This window comes from Vanellus vanellus (genome assembly GCF_965231255.1).
Source record: "Vanellus vanellus genome assembly, chromosome: 2".
Taxonomy (NCBI): Eukaryota; Metazoa; Chordata; class Aves; order Charadriiformes; family Charadriidae; genus Vanellus; species Vanellus vanellus.
Window position 1 is genome coordinate 167,616,570 of NC_138906.1, and position 27,297 is coordinate 167,643,866.

A 27,297-nucleotide genomic window follows, 5' to 3' on the forward strand; every position below is an offset into this window, starting at 1 on the left:
AGCCACCTAACCTCTTGGCAGGTCTTTGGCTCTCAAAGACCCTGGGGTAGAGTTGGAGATAAACACACTGGCTGCTTCCATCGAAAAGCAGATTAGCTGTAACAAACTGGTAGTGCTGCTCGAGAGTAGCTCGTTTACTAATCCTGTTCAGAGAGGTGTGGTGGGCGCCCCAGGCTGAGGTGCAACTTGTTGTCCCACTCTACAGCTGAGAAAAGGGCCAAAGGATGCTCAGAGAAAGACCAGGGGAATAAACAGGGAAACAAAACAAAACAAAAAGTGGGAACTGAGTTTTAGAGCTACTGAATTCTTTATTTATAAAGAGAAACCAAGGAAAAGTTAGATGATGCAATGTTTGCAAGGAATGCTTGTCAAGCAGTCTGAGAAAGATGCTACTTACACCTGAAGAGATAGATACAAGTGGACAAAGACTTTCTCAACATACGTGCAATCAAGTGTTTAAAAAATTGAGATTCAAAGAAGGAAAATCAGCAATTGCTACAAACTGGTAGGAAGCTCAGGACACACACGTGAATGCTCCACTATCCATATTCAATTAAAAAAAAAAAAAGAAAAGAAAAGAAAAAGACCAATAAATGCATTTCCAACCCTAGAGACCAGCTCTTCTCTACGGCATGAGTAAAGCGGCGGATGGTCCATCATGCCATCCCTGAAACTCTTCTGGAGAAACAGAAGGTGCTCGAAGTCTTTGCTACTGTAAATTCAGCTCAGACATTAAAAAGCCATTAGAAATAGATAATGAAATTAAGAAGGGGAAAGCTAATAGGAACCACTGCGCGGAGGGATCCCTGCTGGTGCTCAGCAACGCGGCCAGCTGAGCACCGACAAAGAACAAATTGAGTGTTAGGAGGAGGGAAATAAAGCAAGCGCCATAGCTCGGCTTGGCAGGAAAAGCGTAATAGATTCTGTCTCAGAGATATATCAGCATCTGTGGCTTTTAAATCACGGAGGAAGGCAGAGGGGAACAAAGCTTTTAGCACTCAAAGCAAAATCTGCAACGAGACCTTTATGATGATGAAATGCACCCGGGAGCGAAGGAATTAACAAGAGGTGAAGTGTCCGTCCGGAAACTGGACACCTCAGTTCTTTCCCCATCCTCTACCAGCCTTGAGATCCCAAAGAAGGCGGTGGTAGGTTTTTTTCTCTTTCCCTGTTGCCCAGTCTGACAGCTTGGAAACAGGTAAATACTTCTTTGAAATTTTCATAATCACAGCAAGGTCCTCAATACGCTTCAAAATTATGAATGAAAGAGCAACGTGAGTTATCAACACCGTTAGGGAAAGAAGCGCTGCTTCAGCTTTTGCCCAGAAATTACGAGAGAGGTAGTGTCAGGGCAGAGGTAAGACCTCGGATATCCAATTCTTTGATCGTGTCCTGAACTAGGACAAGTCGAGTTTCTACATTTCCCACCCCCTCCTCTCCTCTCCATGTGGAGGAAAAGATAGTCACCTTCTTATTGAAAAATGTGGAGACTTCTTCCAGACCCTAAATATTTTCAGACAAGCTGCAAATATTGTAGACAGTAAATTATCCATGACCCAGCAATGTGCCCTTGTTGCCAAAAAGGCCAATGGAATCCTGGGCTGCATAGGGAAGAGTGTGGCCAGTAGGTCGAGGGAAGTCATTCTCCCCCTCTACTCTGCACTGGTGAGGCCACAATTGGAATACTGTGTCCAGTTTTGGGCTCCCCAGTTCAAGAGGGACAGGGAACTGCTGGAGCGAGTCCAGCGAAGGGCAACTAAGATGATGAAGGGATTGGAGCATCTCCCTTATGAGGAAAGGCTGAGAGAGCTGGGACTCTTTAGCCTGGAGAGGAGAAGGCTGAGGGGAGACCTTATTATGGCATACAAGTATCTAAAGGGTGGGTTGAAGGAGGATGGAGCCAGGCTCTTTTCAATGGTTCCCAGTGACAGGACGAGGGGCAATGGGCACAAGTTAGAACACAGGAAGTTCCGTTCAAATAGACGGAAAAACTTCTTTACGGTTCAGGTGACAGAGCACTGGCACAGGCTGCCCAGGGAGGTGGTGGAGTCCCCTTCTCTGGAGATTTTCAAGACCCACCTGGATGCAGTCCTGAGTGATGTGCTCTGGGCAATCCTGCTTTAGCAGGGGAGTTGGACTAGATGATCTCTAGAGGTCCCTTCCAACTCTGAAAACTCCGTGATTCCATGAAGCTGCAGACCTAAACTGAACATGTTGGAGATACCCAAAAGCACCTGATGAGGGAATCCCCTATTCAAAATAGTTTATCTTCAGTGACACTTCGCTGCGCTGCTTAAACTGAATTTGATTTCCACATCAGACGGCAGCTTAACCACCTCATCCTCCCCTTTATCCACACAAACAGCAAATCAAATCAGAGTCATTTTGCATCTTTTTTCTGCACCAGCATTTCCCTAAGAAAAGCAATATTTCACTCCGACTTGCACATAACTAGGCTGGTTATGCCAGAGGATGACAATATTCTGGTAAAAGAAAAAAAAAAAAAAGTGCATAATTATATTATCCGCCTTTACAGTGGAAGGAAAATAAATCTACTCTTTAAAATACCCTTGCAATGGTTAGAAATTGGGGTTTGGTCTCGTATATCTACAATACACACTCTGGCAAAGCGCAGCCGCCCCTGGCGTAAAGCGAAGGAGCTGCTTAAGCGCAGAGCTAAAAGCCCACGTGGAGCTCTCTGTCAAAGGCTGATCAGGACCTTGAGAGCGAAATAATTAATACAGACCAAACGGCACACTTTTCTGCCTCTACAAGGCCAGGAAAGGTGAAGTGGCATCATTTTCCAGTCTCACGCAAGGTAGCTCGCGAGTAGGGAAAGGTGTTAAGAGCCTACAATATTAATTAAGTTAATAGTTTGGGATTTAAGGCAGGACATCAAACATGCCTGCTATATTACAATCTACTTGCGTGTGCCTGCTCCAAAATCCCCGAGCAAAATTATGTCACTGCAGATGCAAGGACACGGGTTACGCTTTGCAGATTTCAATCAAGCAAAATTTACCGTTCGGCTGGGTCCTTTCCGGACACGAGAAGAAGTTGACCTTGAAGAATTACTACGACAGCTCCCGAAGATGGTCAGTATTTGATCCCGCATAAAATGTAATCACCAGGAATATCAGGAGATCGTGTCTAAATGAGCACTCTGCTCTGTCCCACAAGGGTCTTGTCTTCCTGTTAGTAAAGTAAGTGATTTATCCTTGCTCCAGCCTCAGGGGTGGGAAACTCACTGCGTGCAAAGTATTTCTCCTCTGACCTTCCAGGTAGTTGCACCATCACTGGGCAATGGTCGCACAGCTCATCCGGGAAAGTTACTTTTACCCAAGAGGGGCTGCGACTTTACCTTGCTCTGTCCCTAGTTACTACAAAGAAATTAAAATACGCAGACAAGCCAACTTGTCCTCCGCTTCTTCTGCCTTGAGGGTGACAGTCCCATTTCCCAACCGTTTTCTGGCTGCTCTGCCCTGTGGGGTCGCCGTACCCATTCTCTCCATCTTTCTCCTCCATCCCCATTTCTTTCCTTTCACACACACAGCGCTAATGTGAAATTCTTTTAAAACCTCCTCATGAGCACACTGGTGAGTCCCATAAACTGCTGTTAAGATAAATCTCTGATGAAGGAGCAGAGGAGGTTCTCTGCAGCCTGCTTCGTTATTCATTGATAAGCTCCCAACAAGATACTATAACCACTTCTGTAAAAGATTATTTGGGTTTTTTTTGCCTTGTCCCTAACCTCCCTAAATTTATACAACGCTGTTCTGCAGACTTGCACCAATTCTTTATCCTCTTTATCCTCCTTGCCCTTCCCAAAGCACCTTCCAGCAGAGCATTTAGAAAACTTTTACCCAAACAAAACTTTTCCCAAGGTGAGCACAGGTATTATACAAGATCTGAGCCAATGGACCAGATGAGAAATTCATGTGTTTCAATACCTGCCTCCAGGACCTGTGGAGAACCACAGAATCACAGAATGGTCAGGGTTGGAAGGGACCTCTGGAGATCACCTAGTCCAACCCCCCTGCCAAAACAGGGTCACCTACAGCAGGTAGAAGCTACAGATATGGAGAGATAACCTGCATGATGTCATTCAAAGCCTTCAAGTTGTTCTGCCTTGAAGCAGAAGAGTCTAATCTCCTTATCCTTTAATATTTACCATTACAGTTGTAAATATTGTTTGGGGCCACAGAAATAGTTCATGTCTCTTTGTGCTCAGATGAACTTTTGGCCATGGTGATGTCCTCCCATAACAAGTTTCACACGTTGACGGGCAACTTGAGTCTTCCGCGAGCAACTCTGGACCATCCGAGCAAAACAACTCCTTAACAGTGATATCCCAAAACATAAAAATTAAGCTCTCCGCATGGTTTTACATTAGATTATGTGCATATAGAACCTTCTGTTTTAAGGAGCCTCATGTGTGCAAGTCAGAGGGAAAAACACGGTGTCTACAAACATTTCCATCTATTTCTTGAGCCTCCTTGCTCCAGCTCAGATGTCTGTCTTTCTCGATGCCTGAAGCAGTGAGTTTTACAAGTTATCTGTGAGCAGAGCAATCACAAGTTTGATATCTATTTTAGTAGGGAACACCAGCTGTGGAGGAAGGAGAGACACAAACAACCAGGGAATAATCCCTGTCTGCTCCTGCTGGGCACAGCAAAAAGGTGAAGCAGTGCAAGAATCTCTTCCCCTACAGCAGGTAAGCACCATCTCCCATCATGGGATTGTGGAATAAATGGAAAAAAATGGTAAGCTGATATATCTGCTGCCAGACCCACCTCTGCAAGGAGCTTTGGGGCAAGGCAGAAACCAAGGTGTCCCTGGAGAACTTCCTCACTCTCCCCACCCCCATATCACCACCTTCCTGAGCACAGCCAGCCTCGACACACCCAAGGTGCTTTGTTGGTCATGCACGGGGAGGATTCACAATGAAAAGTCACCAAAACCCTGTACTACCGTCCTTCTGCCAGCTGTGCTTACCCCCACCTTCGAGCTGATGAAAATTGCAGTTTCACAGAAAATGAGCTAAAAACGCAAATTCGTGGTGTCTGCAGGCATTAGTATGCATTTTAGCTCTTCTAACTTTTGACCTGGGACTGGAAACATCCTTTCCAAAAATAATAATAAAAAAAAAACAAACGCAAAGCATTTTGCCTGCCAGAACATCCAAATGCAGAATTAGTTTCAGCCTTCCTCTGAAGCACTGAAGTTCGAAGACCAGTTATGATGTATATTAAAAAAAGGAAAACAATAATAATAATAATAATAAAAAAACCCAAAACGCTGCAGAACAGCTCCTGCATTAGAGCACACCAACCTTCACTTCTTTATTTTTAAACCATTGCATCTCCAAACCCGGTGATGCTCCTCCCAGCAGACACAGCCAATATCCTGATCTATTTTTTGATCTTCTAAATCCAGGCACAGGCAGAGGAAGCCGAGCTTGAGCCGACGGAGAACCATTTTCATGCCGCAGACCAGTAACCAGCACTGCAGAAAGGAAACTCCGGTTGGGTCCCGAGCAGGCGCTAATCACCACGTTATTTCTTGGCACTTGGTTCCTAAATAGCCAAGTTCTGTACGTGACTTTTGCTGCAAAGCTCTTCATCCGTGGCTCCGTGGCTCTGCAAAGCGGCTGGTGAGATAAAACTGATCTCGGCCACTGGGGGTCATTAAAAGTCCTGGAAGAGCCTCCTCCCCGGGATTGAAGGATTTCTCATGCTGGAATGTGACATCTTTCCTCCTCTAAGTATTTATCAGGATCTCTGTGTTATAACCCATTAGGATGAGTCGCCACTAAATCACCTTCATTTTCTGGCTCTCTGTAGAGGTATCCCCTCTTTGACTTAGGAGATCTGACGCAGTCACTGCTTAAAGGCAGATCAGCATGCAAAAAACACCCCAGGCAAATCATAGAATCATAGAATGGTTTAGGTTGGAAAGAACCTTGAAGATCATCGAGTTCCAACCCCCCTCCCATAGGCAGGGACACCTCCCACTAGACCAGGTTGCCCAAGGCCACATCCAGCCTGGCTTTGAACACCTCCAGGGATGGGGCCTCAACAACCTCTCTGGGCAACCTGGGCCAGTGCCTTACCACCCTCAAAGTGAACAACTTCTTCCTAATGTTTAATCTGAACCTGCCCTCTTCCAGTTTAAAGCCATTCCCCCTCGTCCTATCGCTACATGCCCGAGTAAAAAGTCCCTCCCCAGGCTCTCCTGTAGGCCCCCTTTAGGGACTGGAAGACCACTATACAGTTTCCCCAGAGCCTTCTCTTCTCCAGGCTGAACAACCCCCAACCCTCTCAGCCTTAAATAAAATAAATAAATATATGGCAAACAAATATACCTTTTAAATGAGCAGCAGAAGAAATAGAGGAGCATACACAGGCTCCTAACCTTTCAGCTGGTCTCCTGGTCACTCTCCTGTCCGCAGGCTGGGCATGGAGGGAAACCTCCCTGGAAAGTAGTGATAACCTTCTCCTCCCTCCTGTCTTCCATGTCAAGGAAGCAAGGCATGCATGAAGATGCTTGACTTATGGAAGGTAATCCACTGAGCCAAGGTCATAGACTTGAAAACACAAATCAATGAACTAGCCAGTAAATATGGTTTGGGTTTCTACTATTTCATGAGAAATAATCGTGACAACCTTGGCCAAGAGGACTCTACCTGGAGGAGAGCAATACCCATACATTTGTGCAGGCACACAAAGGAGAGAATCTATTTACTGTGCTAAAAATGCAGCTCACTCACAAGAATACCAGAGAAGTTGTGGAAGCTCCATCCCTGGAGGTGTTCAAGGCCAGGATGGATGGGCTTTGAGCAACCTGGTCTAGTGGAAGATGTCCCTGCCCATGGCAAGGGTGTTGGAACTAGATGATCTTCAATGTCCCTTCCAACTCAAACCATTCTATGATTCTATGAGATGATAACAATATATCCCCACGAACAGCATAACATGGGAAAATCCATCTAAGCCTACAAGTAACGGTCCCTATCCTAGACGAGAAGCTGGAATGGACTTCCTACAACCGACCACCACGAGTGCCCGTTTCAGCACAGGGAAGGGTTTGTGTTGGTGGTTAAGGACTGCACCGCCCACCCTTCCCATGGAGACGTGGCTCAGAGCTGGTGCCTGCTCCAGGCGATCTCAGATTAATGGTTGGGTTTGGGCATGAAGCCATTCTGCAGTCTCCACCGATGGGGACTCTGCCCTGGTGAGGCCACATCTGGAGTATTGTGTCCAGTTCTGGGCTCCCCGGTTCAAGACAGGGAACTGCTGGAGAGGGTCCAGCAAAGGGCTACGAAGATGATGAGGGGACTGGAACATCATCCTTATGAGGAAAGGCTGAGGAGGGACTTGGGGCTTTTTAGTCTGGAGAAGAGAAGACTGAGGGGGGATCTTATCATTGCTTCTAAATCCTTAAAGGGAGGGTACCAGGGGGATGGGAACAGTCTTTTTTCAGTGGTGCCCAGTGATAGGAAAAGAGGAACAGGCACAAACTTCAGCATAGGAAGTTCCATCTAAACCTGAGGAGGGACTTCTTTGCTGTGCGGGTGGCAGAGCACTGGCACAGCTGCCCAGAGAGGTGGGGGAGTCTCCCACTCTGGAGCCATTCCAAACCCGCCTGGACGCCGTCCTGTGCCACTGCTGGAGGTGCCCCTGCTCTGGCGGGGGGTGGGACTGGATGATCTCCAGAGGTCCCTTCCAACTCCCACCATTCTGTGATTCTGTGATTCTGTATTAAATAGGCTCATGTCAAACGAGGAAAAACTATGTACATGGCATTGTGAAACAATGTCATTGCCATCCCTTTGGGAAACCTGGCCGGGAAAAGCAAGTGAGGAGAAAGGACTGAGAGAAGGGGGAAAAAACAACTGAGGAGGAGAAAAAAAATGAAGTTTTTTTTTTTTTTTTTTTCAGAGTAAGAAAACAGCTGAGTCCCTGCTGTGCCTAAACTAATGGATAGGGAGGGGGTGGGATTTTTAGAAATAGTTAGGAAAGAGAGAGACAGCAAATCAAGCGGAATACCCGGCATTTCTCCCTGAAAGCAGGTTGGCATTTGTTTTTAGCCAAGAAGAGGCATTCACAGCGTGCTACGGCAGCGAAAGCCCCCCGCCGCCGGCAGGGAATCCCTTCTGCCTGACTCACAGCCACCCTGATGCCAATGCCAAGGAGGAGAGATGCTACAAGGAGCTCTTGTAAAGCTTTCTATTGCAGAGAGGCACTGCCACTGTCTAGCGCGATGCTGAAATGCTGGCCCGCTCCTCGTCCCCTCTCGGCTCAGCTTTGAAGAGGACTCAGACATGCCTGAAAGAAGTAAAATACAGCAATAAACCAGAGTTGGACCAAAGAGCATAGGTTGATCAACCCGAAATAAAAGGGTTGGAGAGCGGTACCAAGACAGGCAGCCCTCCTCCCACCAACTAGACACCATCAAAATAAAATAAAACAAAATAAAATAAAATATAAAAATAAAATTAAATAAAATTAAATAAAATTAAATAAAATTAAATAAAAAATTAAATAAAAGCTGGATTCTTACCACTTTGAATCCAGGATTAGGGAGGGAAAAAGAAGCATTGACATAAGAGACATTAACAAGTCAATTAGCATCCCTCATCTAGTTGCGGAGGGGATGCCAGGCACCACCCGAATCCAAAGCAGTCCAACTCTCTGACCTCCAGGAAGTTCAGTCTACCAAAAGGAAACTCTCGTTCGCAACAGTGGCTGTTTTCTTTTTAATTTTGTACATAAACATGCGTTTTTTCTCCCTGTCAGGATGTCAACAAGGCCTGGTTTCTTCAACACTGGCAAGCAATAAGTGTGAAAACCCCATGAAGAAGAAAAAAAAAAAATAAACAAAAAAAAAAAACAAAGAACAAACATCTGTGAAAATATTGAAATTCTGTTAAGAAAGCCAAACTTAAAAATTATGAACAGACACCACTTCATTTTAACAGTGAGACTATAAAAGGAGAGGTATGAAGTGATGATGCCACTCAAAACTCCAAATTACGTTGCGAAAACATATTTACACGCAAATACATATACTACGCAGGCACACACCCTAGGTAGGTGCATAAACACATTCTATATGGTTTTAGCTATTTTATTGTTGTTAGATCCTGCCTTGGTATCGTCTATGTATTGTTCAAAAGCACACCCATCTGGCTGCTGTCTGGCTGGTAAAGCACTTCAGGAAAAGCAGCAGACAACTCCTCCTTCCCAACCCACTTAACTCTTGCCATACCTGAAATAAATCTAAAATACTGACTACCACACGATTGCAATAAAGTTGTTTTTTTTTCACAGTATCACAGTATGCTAGGGATTGGAAGGGACCTCAAAAGATCATCTAGTCCAATCCCCCTGTCGGAGCAGGAACACCTAGATGAGGTTGCACAGGAAGGCGTCCAGGCGAGTTTTGAATGCCTCCAGAGAAGGAGACTCCACAACCTCCCTGGGCAGCCTGTTCCAGTGCTCTGTCACCCTCACTGAGAAGAAGTTTCTTCTCAAATTTAAGTGGAACCTCTTGTGTTCCAGCTTGAATCCATTACCCCTTGTCCTATCATTGGTTGCTACTGAGAAGAGCCTGGCTCCATCCTCATGACATTCCCCCTTTATATTTTTATAAACGCTAATAAGATCACCCCTCAGTCTCCTCTTCTCCAAACTAAAGAGACCCAGCTCCCTCAGTCTTTCCTCATAAGGGAGATGCTCCACTGCCTTAATCATCTTAGTTGCCCTACGCTGGACTCTCTCCAGCAGCTCTCTGTCCTTCTTGAACTGAGGGGCCCAGAACTGGACACAATATTCCAGATGTGGTCTCACCAGGGCAGAGTAGAGGGGAAGGAGGACCTCTCTCGATCTGCTAACCACCCCCCTTCTAATACAGCCCAGGATGCCATTGGCCTTCTTGGCCACAAGGGCACAGTGCTGGCTCATGGTCATCCTGCTGTCCACCAGGACCCCCAGGTCCCTTTCCTCTACACTGCTCTCTAACAGGTAGCTCCCCATCCTATACTGGAACCTGGGGTTGTTTCTGCCCAGATGTAGGACCCTACACTTTCCCTTGCTGTATTTCATTAAGTTATTCCCTGCCCAAATCTCCAGCCTGTCCAAGTCTCTCTGGATGGCAGCAGTGCATTTTGAGTGCATTTTGCCATAAGGCCAAGTTCTTCGCAAAAATGTACTTTCCAGCAAACCCTCTTTATAAATCTGGGCTTTATACCATCTTACAGAAGTAATAATAATAATAAATTAAAAAACAAACAAACAAACAAACAAAAAAAAAAAACGAGGCGTAGGGGATGAGTGGGAGAAAGTGATACAGAAATGTCGTTTTGCTTCACCCATCGCTTCAGTTCCTTCCATACGTGTGGACAGGTACGGTAGGTCTGAAACTTTCAGGCACCTGGGACGGACTTTCCCCCTTCAAAACCTCTTTTTTTTTTTTTTGGATGGGGAACAGGATTCCTGGCAGTCTTGCCTCAGCACAACTTCATACGCAACAGACCCGTTTCACGCACAAGTTCATGGCACGTGCTATTCCCAGCCCAAAAAGATGGGGTTATGAATTTAGAAAAAGAATCTTCTTTACATAACTTTGTCCCTTTACTTTGTGAGCTGTATCTCTGTCTCCATTCCTGTATCTATATTAGGAGAGGAGAAGGAATAGAAGATATATAGCGTTTTATGCAGCGTGGTCAGCTCTTCAGTCTTCTTCTGCTCTCCACTAAGCACCTGAGCAAAGCATTTTGGGAAAGAAAAAAAAAAAAAAAAAAAAAAAGTAAAATTCCCTATCTAACCAAGCAAAGTCCTTGCATGTGTCTGGACAATCGGCATGCATATCCACCTCCATGGGAAGATGTTTGTTCCTCTGAAAACCCACTCCCAAATCTCTCTGGGTGAAGCTTTCAAAGCAAGGAATGGCCAAAACCACAGAAATATATCTATGAAATATCCTGTTTTAGCACATTCCTGGGCACCAAGGGATTTAGGAGCTCTCAGGTTTGACTGAGCCTTTGGTTAAAAGACAGTATTTCAAGAGATCCTTAAAAGCCTTCCAGAGAAGAAAGGGGACTTGGACTATCCGCTCCCATGTCCCTACCTGCACCATCCAGTACCTGGAGACCTGTGAGATCTGACCTTAAAAGTGTTTCTGAAAGTGGGATATAGCCTGTAAAAAAAGCCCACTGTGAATATTTGTCATGGTTTGGTACTGTACCTCCCAAGAATTATCACCTGCCTACCACCTCCGTGTGCTGCAGGCTTAATTCCCATTAAAAAAAAAAAAAAACAAAAACAAACAAACAAAAAAAAACAACCTGGGTTTAGCAGGAATTAGAATCATAGAATGGTTTAGGTTGGAAATGACCTTAAAGATCATCTGGTTTCAACCCCTCTGCCATGGGCAGGGACACCTCCCACCAGCCCAGGTTGCTCCAAGCCCCATCCAACTTGGCCTTGAACATCTCCAGGGATGGGGCAGCCACAGCTTCTCTGGGCAACCTGCACCATTGCCTCACCACCACCACAGTAAAGATTTTCTTCCTAATATCTCATCTAAATCTCCCCTTTTTCAGTTTAAAACCGTTACCCCTCATCCTATCGTTCCACTCCCTGATAAAGAGTCCCTCTCCATCTTTCCTGTACAAAATTAAAGCAACTTTAATGTAGTTAGGATGTGTTCATGTAGGAAAAAAAAAAATTATCATCATCCCTCTGTAGTCCTCAGCAGACACAGAAAGGTAAGAAACACAGACATCCCATTAACATGTTTCTACTTAGTTCATCTACAGATGTTCCCTGGGGTCTGGATAAGAGGACACCCCAGAGCCAACCTCCTACTCACCCCACACATGTCAAAGACAGGGCCCTTCTCAGCCAGTCCCACCCGCTTATAAAGCAGTTGTGGGCATTATTTCCAGGATAGTCAACCAAGTTCCTTCTACGCAGGGCTGGATTAAAGCCAGCATGTTGCTTTGGTCAGTCCCTAGGTGTGTTTTAAGTTCAAAGCGGATGGTGACTGCCACCTGGGAATGCGTGCTGCCAAGCAGAGGAGATGTGACACAGTTGTGCTGGCCACTGCCCTGCCAGCCATCTGCTTAGATGGCACCATGCCCAGCTGCTAGACGTGTGGGTCTTTGCCAGGAACAAAAGGATCAACTTTTTTTTTTTTTTTTTTTTTTTTTTTTTTTTTTTTTCAGATAGACTAAGCCCAATTAAAACTAAAAATAGCCCGTTAGCCCAAGGAAGCCGCTCTGCAATTTGGAAGAACTACGGGCATTCCTCAGTGTCACCACACAGGAGCCATTCTGTCCATACCCTGCGACTCTGTGGACCGCGACATGGATGACAATGGCAAATGATACGGAAACAACAAGAAGTGTCAGTCTCTGACCCTGACCTTCTCTAAAAAAATGAGTTATTTGGGGCAAGAAAGCACGTGCGTTGCAGAAAGCCATAGAAATCAAAGAATAAAAAGCACGTACTGATTGGGATGTCACAATAGTAGGTAGTGAGAAACAGGCCCTGCTCTTCATAGCTTGAAGAGTCATTGCTAACAGCATGATCTATGCTTCTTCAAGACTATCTTTAAGTCTTCAAGACTGGTTTCTCCAGCTCTGACATCCACGTATGCAGAAGCAGTACCCCAAAAGGGCAAAACCTGCCCTACTTCACTCGCCGGCTGCTTCATTTCCATCTCAGCCAAGGGAAGAAGTTGCAGGTAAGTCAAAGTGTCTGTGATGACAACCTGTACCAAATTGCCACACGTACATGACAGAAGAAATTACGGTTTCTTCAAGTGCTTCTCCAGACTGAGAAACCATCCAGGGAGAAGAGAGAGGAGCATCCATGGAAGATAGCTGCTAACCAGTTCTGCTAAAAGAAGAGGAAGAAAATCTCTATCTACATAACTGTACGCTGGCAAGTTAATTCTTTTTCAAGTACTTCCTTAAAAATTTAAAAGCAAGTTTACACCTTGTTGGGTTTCTACTGTGCAGATGTTCAAAAATCCCTGTAGCAAAGCTCATGCATAGTTCTGCTGAAGGATGCACCCAGGACAGATACAGCTCAGCTCAAAGGACAGCCAGCACCAGACGAGAGCAAAACCCATGAATTGCAAGCCAAGAATCACAGAATGGTCAGGGTTGGAAGGGACCTCTGGAGATCATCCAGTCCCATTCCCTGCCAGAGCAGGGTCACCTACAGCAGTTGCACAGGACGGCATCCAGGCGGGTTTGGAATGGCTCCAGAGTGGGAGACTCCCCCACCTCTCTGGGCAGCCTGTCCCAGTGCTCTGCCACCCTCACAGGAGAGAAGTCCCTCCTCAGGTTTAGATGGAACTTCCTATGGTCAAGTTTGTGCCCGTTACTTCTCATCCTGTCACTGGGCACCACTGAAAAAAGACTATTAAAGAAAATGCAGTGGCTAAAGCAGTCCTTGTTTTAAGAGAACAACCAAGGTTGAACAGCCAGGGACTCTGGCTAATTGTGGAGGGCCCATCCCTGGAGGTGTTCAAGGCCAGGCTGGATGGGGCTTTGAGCAACCTGGTCTGGTGGGAGGTGTCCCTGCCCATGGCAGGGGGGGTTGGAACTAGATGATCTTTAAGGTCCCTTCCAACCTAAACCATTCTGTGATTCTATGATTCTTAAACCCTGCAGCTCAGGAATGGGGAGGAGAAAGCCTTTTCCACGGAAACCATGCCAGCTTCAAACCTTAGGACATAATCCCCAAGGGAAACTGAGCAGGCAATGGGTTTGGTTTGCAAGCAGGAATCCTTCCGTGACCCAAATCCCTCATCCATCAAACAGGACAAAACGCGTTTTCGGCAGGGGATGAAACGCTGCTGTGACGGCACAGGGCAGAGCCGTCCTCCAGCCATCACAGGGACAAGACACCATGGGCTTCCCACTCACCCTTCCCACCACCATGCCACTGGTTCAGCAATGCAGGAGGGGAGCGGGAGGAGAGATGGCATGTGTGACCAACTTTGTGCTATTTTCCTGTCTGAGCTCATCGCACTCGGTCTGTGATGTCCAAACCTGCAGGGCTTTGATTTATTCCTCCTTCTTCACCCTGCCTTTGCCATCAGGAAGCAATGGGAAATTGGTTCTAGAAAGACCTATATGATCACTGGCACACCTCAAAACCTACGCAAGCCGTTTCTTCCACCCCAACATAAGCCAGCAATGCGCGATTCCAGCCCAGAAGGCCAACCATATCCTTGGGTGCATCAGAAGTGTGGCCAGCAGGTCAAAGGAGGGGCTCTGCCCCTCTACTCCACTCTCGTGAGACCCCACCTGGAATACTGCATCCAGCTCTGGAGTCCCCAACAGAAGAAGGACATGGACCTGAATGCAGTCCTGAGTAATGTGCTCTGGGCAATCCTGCTTTAGCAGGGGAGTTGGACTAGATGATCTCTAGAGGTCCCTTCGAACTCTGAAAATTCCGTGATTCCGTGACCTGCTGGACTGCATCCAGAGGAGAGCCACGAGGATGATCTGAGGGCTGGAGAACCTCTCCTATGAGGAGAGGCTGAGCTAGTTGGGGCTGTTCAGCCTGGAGAAGAGAAGGCTCCAGGGAGATCTTATTGTGGCCTTCCAGTACTTAAAGGGGGCCTCCAGGAGAGCTGGGGAAGGACTTTTTACTAGGGCATGTAGCAATAGGACGAGGGGGAATGGCTTTAAACTGGAAGAGGGCAGGTTCAGATTGAACACTAGGAAGAAGTTTTTCACTTTGAGGGTGGTGAGGCACTGGAAGAGGTTGCCCAGAGAGGTTGTTGAGGCCCCATCCCTGGAGGTGTTCAAGGCCAGGCGGGACGTGGCCTTGAGCAACCTGGTCTAGTGGGAGGTGTCCCTGCCTATGGCAGGGGGCGTGGAACTCGATGATCTTCAAGGTCCTTTCCAACCTAAACCATTCTATGATTCTGTGATCTGTAGGACCGTCATTACCTTCAGCCTCATCAACAGCCACTAACGGTGCTCAGGAATTCCAACCATTAATATCCAAGTCTACCACAGAAATTCAGGGAAGACCTGCGACACGTATGTCCTAACGTCTAATTTCAAATCCCTCCTTGCTCCTGAACGCTTTCCATCCACACTAATTCACCCTAATCCCCAATCTACCTGCTTACATCTGCCGAGCCCTTCCTCACGGCTGATCTCTAATCCCTGCCCACTTCTTGCCGCCAGTGTCTGTCTCCGAGCAAACATCAACCTGGAAGAAGAGAGAATTAGCGATGATATTTCTGGACTGACAGCAGGGATAAAAGCTTTATTCCTTTTTTTCCGCTCAACTCAAAATCCGTTTGTCTCACACATATTTGGGTCAGCTGTGTCTACCCCTCCATAATGGACAGAAGCGAGTTTGTATACGTTCTGCAAATAAATACACCCTCACAGTGAGGCTGCAGAACAGAAACCCACAACTGCATTATTCCAGTATCTATATAAATCTCCATTCCCATTTTGCTGCCGGAAGCAAATATTATAAAACTCCACTTGCGTCTTCAAAGAGAAAAAGGAAAAAAACGACACAAAGGATGCTAAATTCTGTTTTTCTAATTGATTAAGAAAGACACATTCTGCATCCTTAAGCATTTAATTAATTAGATAATATAAGGCAGCAGGAGGGCAAGGAAACAAGAGAACGGGGAAGTTAAGAGATTTGCACAAGGCCACAGTACAGAGCAGTGGCAGAGGTGACCAAGACTTGGAAGTTCAACACTTTCCAGTCCAGAACCTCAAAATTTCAAAGGATTTTCCTCCCATGTCAAAAAAAGTGTTCCTCATTTGGTACTGAAAAACAGCGGTCTACAGTACTCAACCTCCCCTGGCGCAACTTGAGGCCATTTCCTCTTGTCCTGTCACATGTTACTTGGGAGGAGAGACCAACCCCCACCTTGCTACAACCTCCTTTCAGGTAGTCGTAGAGAGCGATAAGGTCTCCCCTCAGCCTCCTTTTCTCCAGACTGAACACCCCCAGTTCCCTCAGCCGCTCCTCATCAGGCTTGTTCTCTAAATTAAAGCCGTATTAATTTCAGGAGCTGAAACTATAGCATGGAACAGTCTCTTCTCCTTCAAGGAAATACATCCACCAAGATAGACATTCCAGGAGGGACAGCCTGAGCTTTGGGGTTCCCAGACCGCCATTGGGAAACTAAAGGAACCACCAGCCTGTCCATCCTGCTCTTCTTTCCCTGCCAAGGTACCTCTACCCATACGATGAGCAGATCGCGGGGAGAAGATCTTCTTAAACTACTTCTAATTTGACCATAATCAAGTGGAAAATGGAGCAAGCTATTCTGTAAGGATGAGATGTTTAAATACATTTCCAGCTGAATGCTGCCTAAGGAGAGGTCAGTATCTTCGGTTTTCTGTTCAAGACTGGGACCGCTGGCATGATTTTTACATGTTTACAGTAAAATGGCTTTGGATGACCAAGACTAACACGTAAAATTGGAAGAGAAAAAAAGAGTTTACTTTTACCCAAGAGGTTTTTGGCTTGGTTTTCTTTTTAAAATGCTATGATGTTGTCAGCTCACCCTCCCATATTTCATTAAAACAATTATTGATTCCAATGGTGTGTTCTGGTATTGCTAGTTATAGAAAAAAGTGCATAACCACTTAACTTCACTGAAATACTGAGATTATAGCGAAACATTTGTTATACTGTTAAAATTGCCAGAAGGGATAGGGCAGAGGTTTTCAAAACAAACAGTTTCAAAGTTAATTCGTGTATGAAAGTTAATTCTCCTGGCAATTCCTTTTGCTATAAAACATGCTGTTCATTATTCTTTAATATGTTTTCTTATGTTTAGGTTTATTAATTCATTAAATCACGGCTAAGATCTCTAAGAACTAGATGTAAACCAGAGAATATCCTCTAAATTTAGTGAAACTGGACTAAGGAAATAAATTTATAATGTTTGGAAGTCTTACACAACAGCAAAGAAATAATATGAAATAATTCCTCTGTATGTGCCACAAAGAGCTTTTTGAGATTGTCTAATGGGAGAGATCATCTTATTATGATTTTCTGTATTATTCGAGTCTTTGACCAGCACTTTATCTCAGGCCAATTAATAATTTACTTAATACAACGCCTGAGTCCTCTACTTCTGTGCGCTCATAAATTCAAGAAAATATGACAGGATCCAAGACTTAGAAATGAAAGTTAATCATTAAGATTCTCAGAAACTTTTTACACGATGTTTGACAAGTCCTCTTTTTTTTTGTTTTTAATTGTTATATAAAATTAAGGCAAGACCACTTTCTTTACAGTAATATTCGTGAACTGATCTGCGCATGACAAAAGATGCTACAGAAGGTCGCACTATGAGTCCTTCCTTCCATTCTACACTCGACGGGACTCCATCCCAAACACATACTTTGGTTACATTACCAAATCTGACCAAGACCTGGTGCAATCCTTCAGTTTTAAAGGCTTTATCTTTTGAAAAAGAACAGCCCAATGCTGCACAGTAGTTTGAATATCCCTAAAAGATCAAAAGATTTTGATAGGATGAAGGGTAATTGCTTCAAACTGGAAGAGGAGAGATTTAGATGAGATATTAGGAAGAAATTCTTTACTCTGAGGGTGGTGAGGCACTGGCCCAGGTTGCCCAGAGAAGCTGTGGCTGCCCCATCCCTGGAGGTGTTCAAGGCCAGGTTGGACGGGGCTTGGAGCAACCTGGGCTGGTGGGAGGTGTCCCTGCCCATGGCAGGGGGGCTGGAAATAGAAAATCTTTAGGGTCCCTTCCAACCTAAACCATTTTATGATACTATAACTCTATGATTTTGTTCTTGTTGTTTTTCGCTGCTTTTAATTCTTTCTAACTAAGGACATTTAAGTACATAGTTCGGTCACTCATTGCTCCAGTGAGGAATAGTTGCCGCAACCAGACCTAGACCACCTTCCAGACCCTTTGGACAATGCTGCAATGACCAAGAGTTTCAGTATCCCTTTAACAAAGCACTGCATGTATTGCAAGTAATTTAAGAAGTTAATGCAAAACCAAAGCAGTATTCAGGTCCCAATATAGCAAAAGAATTAACCACCTGCTTAATGTTAATTAACCTCAGGGGGACTCCTTGTGTACTTAAGAGTTTGTTATGTGCCTCAGCACTTTGTGGTATCAAGATGCGAAGCTGGCAGTGGATTCCTTCCCATGATTTGCCATCAGACCCGGTGCTGCAATGAGACCATGTGGTGGTCAGGCCACAGCGTTGGTTCGTACACGAGCTTTTGAGTGAGTTTTGTCTACAGAACATCTACCTCAGCTTCAGCTGCTGGACCTGGGTCTCCAGCAGATATCCTACTATCCTCATCCCACCAAAGGAGTCCTGACTGGTGTGCACATCTCCATCCCACGCAGCACATGATCTCTGCAACTTTGCCAACCTGGAGGCAACAACGAACCCTATGATGGGTTTTTAAGGACAAATAACTTTCCCAAACTGCTATGAAAAGAGCAAAATAGGATTAGAGAGGACAGAAGGATGGTCCAACCGCTAAGACAGGACAGAGACAGCATTGCCAGCACTTACACATGACTTTTCACCCAAGAGTTAGTTGGTGCACCACAGAGGCAGATAGGTGGTAGAGAGGGGAGAGCAAAGAAAATTATAGACCCGATTCCTGGAAATACGTTAGAACAAATCATTTAACAACTGCTAAGTATCAAAATGATAATTCGGTGATATATACCCAGCAAACACTGCCAAGAACAATTCACATGGACCAACCTAATTTCATTCTGTGACAAGATAACCAACCTAGGAGACAAGGAGAAAGACGCACGTGCGATATATCTTGAGTACAACTCTGGCCAGTGTCCCGCATGATACCTTCAATGAGCAACCGAAGGAAAAATGGTCTGGATGAAGTCACAGTAAAATGAAGCACTGACCCAACGGTCCCTGGAGTGCACCTAGAAACATTGCACCTCTGGAATATGAAATTACCCTCACCCTTTCAAATCTGGCATTTAATGTTCAGGGTACTGTAAGGTTAATAAAAGCAGTGTTAAAAATTTCCTGGCTTGTGGCATTTTAATTCGAGCTATTTGAATTCCCTGACCTCTACGCCTCCCTGCGTACAGCAGGTTTTGTTCATTTTCCCCACAATAATATGATTTTGGGAAGACAGGTTGAACATGGTAGAGAGTGCATGCTGCACACATCAAAACCGTAAGAATTCAGGGTTTAATTCCTATTGCTGTACAGTGCTCGGTCTCTGTTTATTTTAGACATGTCATTATTTTAGACTCTAAAAAAAACCCCTTTTGAAGTAGTTTCAATCTTTTTCATTTCTCAGGTTAAAAAAATAAAAGCAAAAAGAAAAAAAAAAACAACCAAAAAACAACAACCTTCTGCTACCTACTTTCCAACTTCTCCGTGTAACACCAACACACAGCTGAAGCCCAGAGAAGCTCCTACAAGGAAACAGGGGAACACTTGGTTTTACATGGATTTTTGGGAGCAGAATGAGGGTGTGAGATGCAGATGCTGCTGGAGGAGGTCACAGCTCACAAGTGCAAAGCAGGGAGCCCAAAACTATACTCCAAGTAATGCTGGTGGTCTTCCTCGTGACACACCTTAGGGTACTCCCCAGTTAAGGCTAAAGAACATTTGAGTTTTGCTAAGTGTAACCTCTGATTCCTTACAACAATTTCCAATACAAATAAAAATAAAAATAAAGAAGTATACTCTCTCTCTTTTTTTTTTTTTTTTTTTTTTTTTTTAAGAATTCCTGGATATCCAGCAACACCATCAAAAGCAGAGATTGAACCAGAGTTGTCTGACACCCAGGAGTCCCAAGCAAACCAAATTCCAAAAAAACCTGCCTCTGGGATCCCTCCCAAAACTGCTACAAACAGAGCCGGTGGATGTCTCTAATTAGGCTGGTCAGCAAGGGCAACCGCTGCGTGGCCCAGTGATGGGCTGCAAGTCCATCCATCATCACGTCAGCTCAGGGCCAAGGGAAGCACCTTCCAGTACTTAATCTCTCCCAGCCTGGGGAGCGCGTTTGGATCGAGCATGGAGGAAATGCAGCCAAGATGGACAGGCGGGTGTTAGGACAGAGGACACCCTCTTGGTAGCATCACCCTTTATTTATAAAAAACAACACAACTTGAGCCCACTTTTCTTTGCTATCAAAAATAAAGTCCCTAGTGGTTCTTCTTTTCCCCACCCCACCGTACGACCACTTGCTGGGACAAGCCTCCATCTCCTCAGGTGAGCTGGGGCTGCCAAAACCTGCCTGTTCTTTGTACGTGACTTCCATCCCAATTTATTACCGAAAGGCTATTAAGCAGTGCCATCTCCATCAACTTTATCGTTGCAGGATCTCAGGGTTCTCTGTTGGGTGCCTGGATATTACTGCTGGACCACACGCTACCATCGGACAGTAACTATCTGCAGGGATGCTGGTACCTGTTTTTATTCATTTATTAGATACAAAAAGAAGAAGGGTTTTAGAGCACACGCAGAACATGTCTTCTCCCCCTGCGAGCAGGCATACGTATGCCAGCAAGAAGGCCACGCTCTTTTGAACCGGCCATACCATGATCTAATGCAGCGGGCAGTTTTTCTTACCAAGTCAGTCATCCGTCTTTGAGAAGCAGGAGGCAGACAATTAGTGTTACATCACCCTCTCCTGACGCTTAATTAATGACAATATTTGGGGATACCACAACAAAAGACATCCAGCATGTGTTATTCCCGTGGTGAAGGGTCATGGGGAGCTACGCAGGTTCAGATGTAACATCTCTGAGACACACAGAAAGGAGAAAAGTTTCCTCAAGTTGACCTTGGCCAACGCAATCAGGTTCCTTCCCTTGCGATCCTTTCCGCAGGGACGTCTAGCCAAGGAACCAATGCGCTATTTAGGAAGTCTGCAACCAATTTTGGCTTGCTGGAAATATCAACCCTGGAGGACCTTGGAGATGTGTGCCATCATAATGCCACCCGAGGTGATGTGTGCATGCATGGAAGGGAAGCAAACACTCAACTCCAAGACATAAGCCAACATGTTAACAGGCTCCAGCCGGGCAGCCAACACACCGTGGCTTTCTCCAGAAAGCTGATGTTTCCACAACAGCTGCTTTTTGCAATCCACTGAGAGCGGCTTCAGCGTCACATCAGTAACCACCAAATGATGGGCAAGCTGGGCACAATGAGGTATCTCTTCAAATATTTAGAGATTGCAAGCGTCTTGAATTATTCTGTGCATTTGCATTAAAAACAGTGGTCCTTTCATACAGCACAAAAAGTATTCATGGTTTTTTTTAACCTCAACTACAATGCACTGAGATTCATCATTTGTCTAGTCCACATTTCAATGGTCTTTTCTTATGGTTCTTTCTTTGTGCCCAAGTATCCCATTCTTCCTTGCTTTTATGCCTTTAATTTTGCCTTGTAGAATAGCTTAAAAATCACTATTTACAACTGAACAGACAACTCGCACTTACTTCAATACCTTCTCCCTGTTCAAAGAAAAAAAATTCATAATTACATCCAACCTCGTAAGAAAACAGAAAACCAAGACAAACCTCTACACCGCTTTTATATTTCCATCCGGGGGGAACAGCTATTTGCAAAACAACAAAACGCTTCCCGAAGAACATTTGCAACCCTCAAAACTTGAAAGCCAACTCAGGCTGCCTTAATGAACAGCCCTGCCGAAATCAAAGGCGCTCGAAGAGAGGGGTGATGTTCTTCCCTGGTGCAAAGTGATAATGCAGCCCTTTGCAAGGTCCCCTTGATACTTCTGCAGAGGTCTGAACCCCTAGTTGTGTCTACACCATAGCCACTGCAGCCTCACCCTGCAGTGCAAACTAGACCCAGGACCAAAAATTAAATGCAAGAGCATGCTCCAGATAACCAGGCTCGCTGAAAGCAGGACTGGATTAACCCAGATCCGGCCGTACAGCAACTGCCCATCTGAATTGGGATGTGGTGCACATCTGGACAGCTGGAGATGTGGCCTTATCTGCCCATGCCTAGCACCTCAGCAGTGGGCAGGATGAGACCTACCTTCCACCTTTGTGCACGGGGCAGACCTGTGTCAATAGGGACAAGCATTGCGCCACCCACCATTCTTCTGGCAAGGGACGCCGCATGGAATTTCACAGAATCACGGAATTTTCAGCGTTGGAAGGGACCTCTAGAGATCATCTAGTCCAACTCCCCTGCTAAAGCAGGATTGCCCAGAGCACATCACTCAGGACTGCATCCAGGCGGGGCTTGAAAATCTCCAGAGAAGGGCACTCCACAACCTCCCTGGGCAGCCTGTGCCAGTGCTCTGTCACCTGAACCGTAAAGAAGTGTTTCCGTGTATTTGAACGGAACTTCCTGTGTTCTAACTTGTGCCCATTGCCCCTCGTCCTGTCACTGGGAACCATTGAAAAGAGCCTGGCTCCATCCTCCTTCAGCCCACCCTTTAGATACTTGTATGCCATAATAAGGTCTCCCCTCAGCCTTCTCTTCTCCAGGCTAAAGAGTCCCAGCTCTCTCAGCCTTTCCTCATAAGGGAGATGCTCCAATCCTGCAATCATCTTAGTTGCCCTTCGCTGGACTCGCTCCAGCAGATCCCTGTCCCTCTTGAACTGGGGAGCCCAGAACTGGACACAGTATTCCAGTTGTGGCCTCACCAGTGCAGAGTAGAGGGGGAGAATGACCTCCCTCGACCTACTGGCCACACTCTTCCCTATGCAGCCCAAGATTCCATTGGCCTTTTTAGCAACAAGGCCACATTGCTGGGCCATGGATAATTTGCTGTCTACCACGACCCCCAGATCCTTCTCCTCAGAACTACTTCCCAGCAGGTCCACCCCTAACCTATACTGGTGCTTTGCATGCTTCCTCCCCAGGTGCAGGACCTTGCACTTGCTTTTGTTGAACCTCATTAGGTTCTTCTCTGCCCAGCTCTCCAGCCTGTCCAGGTCACACTGGATGGCAGCACGGCCCTCTGGGGTGTCAGCCACCCCACCCAGTTTGGTATCATCAGCAAACTTGCTGAGGATACACTCTGTCCCCTCATCCAGGTCATGACCTCCTACAAATTGCCTGCATCACGAAGGGGACACAGTAGAGTCAATGCCTTCAACACACAAAAGCAGGAGGTTATAATCATTAGGTGTGCTCCACGTTATGACAGACACATTATGAACTCACTTGTATGAAGCACAGCTTTGACTTGTACATTTGGGTCGGTTTCAGACCTACAGATTGACACCAGGATGCTTTTCTCTTTCTACTGCAGAGTTTCTGCAGTCCTTTGGGGCAAGGGGGGAAACAGGTGAGGAAAGCACATCTGGGCTTTGCTTAAAAACACACCACAAAAATAGAATCCACAGCCATTTGCAAATCACTGGTTATGGTTTCAGCATTTCCTGAGCAATTTTTTGACCCCGTCGCCACATCTGAGTACACTTCCAAGGCTCAAGGAGCCTCCACAGCAGTTCAGTTACCCTCTGTGGAATCACAGTCCACTGCCCTTTGCACATCTTCCCATCTACTCCCATCACCTGTGCACCCACAGCCTGCCACAGAACAACCATTTAGACAAAGTTCTTGCAAAGATGCTGAGGACATGAGGAACGACACGATCAGGTCTAGGGAATATTCTGCATTTCTTCTCCTAGGCACCCAAGATACTTCCAAAATCCCCATCGCTCTTCCACGTTCCAACGCACCGCTCTTCCACGTTCCAACCTCAAGTTCCGACCACGGTAAGATGTGGTGCTTCATCAAACAAACTGAATTCAACAAAAGTTTGGTTTTCACCTTTGAAAATCACGATCAGAAATGACCTCTGGAGACAGTGTGATATTTATACATCAGCCACATTGAACATGAGCAAGTAAAACTTCAGTCCCCATGGAGTCAGGTAGAATAAATTACAGCACGGGATCAATACTGTACCGAGAGGTTGATAGCCTTGTCTCGAAGGGCCTCCAAATGGATTCCTGCTCCCAAAGCCACTACCATCAATGGATCCATAAGACATTTTCTAGACAGCAACGGATGCGGGATTATAATTCAAACCTAAGAAAACACAGAAAAAGACAGATACAACACTGTTAAAAGTCAGCTAAACCCCAGTATTCAAAGAAAAAAAAAAAAAGGGGGAAAAAAAAAAAGGCAAATGAAAAAATACAAGACTATCCCTAAACTTCAGGATGCCCACCTGTGAAAAATAAAAGCACTAAAAAACAGGTCTCCTGGACTACAGCTGATTTTGGGGGCAAACAAGTCATTTGTCCTCCCTGTGCCTTATTTGCTCCAGTGATAAAGGGCAACCATTTATCTGCTTCAGCCACGGCAAGACTTTTAATTCCTCGCTGTTCACAAAGTGCTTTGAGATCCCGAGCTGGTAGGCGAAGACCAGGCACTCGATCAAAAAAAAAAAAAAAAGGTAATGCTGTCTTCTGGAACATTACCACTAGGCAGCTGGCTAGGAGTCTATCCATCATCCTGCAGTCTTGATGAGTTCTCAAAAGAGACAGCTTACTGCTATATTATAAGCTCCTGGGCCTCCAGTATAAATATTGGAGGCAGAGTTATTTTTTCCTTGCTGGTTTAAAAAACAAACAAACAAAAAAAAGCCAAAAAAAAAAAAAAAAAAAAAAGCTGCAAGGTCTAAGGTAGCAAAAGCAGAATGAAATCAATGCAGAACTGTCAGGGAAAGACTACTTCTTCCCCCTTCCCACCTCCCCGTCCACAGGCGCTGTCTCCTGATGAGCCCCAGATACCCTCCAGCATATCAGCAGGGTCCCAGGACTTTGATATTAAAAATAGTCCAACCCTGAGGCACAGAGATGATGACGGCAAAGGAAGAGAAGAGAAAAAGGTGCTGCATCAGTTGGGGCATGATATAGGACCAAACCCAACTCCTGCTTCTGTACACTGAGACTATGAAAAAATGCCCCAAACAGGGAAAATCTGGAGGGTGCGGGATAGAGACTTATTCCGTGAAAAAGGCAGAAGACAATGCTGCCCACTGGGTACCTCTTCATCAAGCAGCGATGCTGCAGTATAACAGCATGGGAGAGTCCAGTGGAGAGGACATGCTGGAGTGAAATGACCTGGAATACCACCTGCCCTCCAAGTAGGGAGTTGCTCTGTCTTATAAATGTCACTTGCTAACTGAAGGACAACCAAAAAAAACTGGGCTAACAAACAACTCTGTCCATCAAGCACATGCAACCCCTTCAGTGCGATGGCAGTATGATAGAATGGTTTGAGTTGGAAGGGAGCTTTAAAGGCCATCTAGTCCAAACCCCCTGCCATGACCTGGGACATCTTCAACTAGATCAGGTTGCACAGAGCCCAGTCCAACCTGACTTAGACTGTTTCCAGGGATGGGGCATCTCCCACCTCTCTGGGCAACCTGGGCCAGTGTTTCACCACCCTCAGTGTAAAAAATTTCTTCCTTCTATCTCGTCTAAATCTTCCCTCTTTTAGTTTAAAGCCATTACCCTGTGTCCTATCACAACAGGCCCTGCTAAAAAGTTTGTCCCCATCTTTCCCATAGGCCCCCTTTTAGTACTTAAAGGCTGCAATAGGTCTCCCCGGAGCCTTGTCTTTTCCAGGCTGAACAACCCCAACTCTCTCAGCCTGTCCTCACAGCAGAGGTGCTCCAGCCCTCTGAGCATCTTTGTGGCCCTTCTCTGGACGTGCTCTAACAGGTCATAGAATCATAGAATCATAGAATGGTTTAGTTGGAAAGGACCTTGAAGATCATCGAGTTCCAATAGGTTCCAACTCTACATCTTTCAGCTACTGGGAAAGATTTTGGGGTGCAAGGCCAGACGACATGAGATGAAATGTTCTGTCCTGGGCTTGGCTACTCAAGCTGCACGTGGCCTGGACAGGCCACTTTCCCTCTTACGTGACAAAAGCTGGGAATGACCTCCGGTTTGTAAGAGCTTCTTGATACATGGCCACATGTCATATGATGCCCTGATGTAGGTATTGACAGATGCCTCAGCAGAGGGCTGAATTCTCTTTTGGGGTGCACTGACACAGTGGTCTACTTGCAACTATTTCTTTGCTTTGTCCTCCACGGAGATCAAAGCACCAGGAATTCCCAGTTCTGGACTGTACTGGGAACAGTCTAATGGTCTCAGGTACCTCTTGTACTTCATTCTCCTTTTTTCTTCCAAAGTTTCAAAACCAAGGAAAAAAATTACTGCTGAGAATCGCCAGACAGGGAAACTCTAGGACTAAAGGAAAACACTCGCCATCCTCCCTTAACTGGGCCAGACACGTAAAAGAGGATGAAAGTGCAACTGCCTTTAGAGAGCAAGGGATGTGAGATAAATCCATTAAAAGTGGAGAAAATCCAGAGTACAGCTTCCCCACCCAGCCTCCGTGTACGACGTACACATATAACTGGCATCTGAGGCTGTAGGTGCCCCTAGGCCGTTAAATCCTTCATTTTCGGAAAACAACTTTCAGTCCAAACCTACGGCAGCCAACCTGCAATAGCCCAAAGCAGCCAGAGAGTGGACGAGCACCTGTATTTGTGTGCACTTCGAGGACGCAGAAAATGAAGTAAACAAGAGGGGAAGTTAAACAGGCCATCTGCGAACCAAGGATTTCCAAGACACTCAACAACACAATGGATCATGTCAGGCATGAAAAACTATTAGAAACGCATAAATATAATTGATGATGTCTTGATGGAAGCTCTTCTTCGCAACCAGCAAACACTACAAGGAACGGATGAAGATTCACTTGGGGGGTGTGGAATGGACTTGGGACCAAATCTTGCCTCTCCCAGGTCTCAGGTTAGCCCACAACTACCGCAGTAACACAACCTCCACCGCAAAATGCAACCCAAAATCTAGCCAGACCCTTACCTGGGAAAATAAGGGCACATAAAAGAGTTACAGGAAAATTTCTGGGCAGGGATAAGGAGTTATCTTATTTTGTCTACCTCCCAGTGCGGCTACAGATTAAGACTGCTGTAAGCAGGGAAGTAGGACAATGAAAAAGCTTGAAAACCGCCTCTGTACAGAGGTTGATCCTGACCCATCCTTTCTTTTTAGAGTTAAGCAAGTGGAAGCATTTGCTGCCACGACTTCCCCAAGGCCACACACAACAAATGCAGAGGGAAAGTCTTCACCATGTGGTAAAATTACTTGATTACAACTGGGCAAGCGTTTCTTTGGCAAACAGTGAATGCATCTATTTTTTCCGCACCAGAGTGGTGTGAAAGGGGGAGAAAAGGAAGGCTTTTAGAGCACTCCAAATGTTTC

General features: G+C 45.7%; 1 protein-coding gene across 1 annotated transcript in view; it reads right to left on the reverse strand.

Annotated features, from left to right (window-relative positions):
• The window catches only part of TSNARE1 (t-SNARE domain containing 1), a gene marked incomplete at its 5' end in the record, with an annotated part of 427,114 nt that extends 403,073 nt beyond the window's left edge, over positions 1-24,041 (reverse strand). The window contains one exon of the mRNA XM_082499260.1: positions 23,957-24,041. Coding sequence (XP_082355386.1) covers positions 23,957-24,041 — 85 coding nt within the window. The remainder of the gene's footprint in view (positions 1-23,956) is intronic.
• Positions 24,042-27,297: the final 3,256 nt, after the last annotated feature.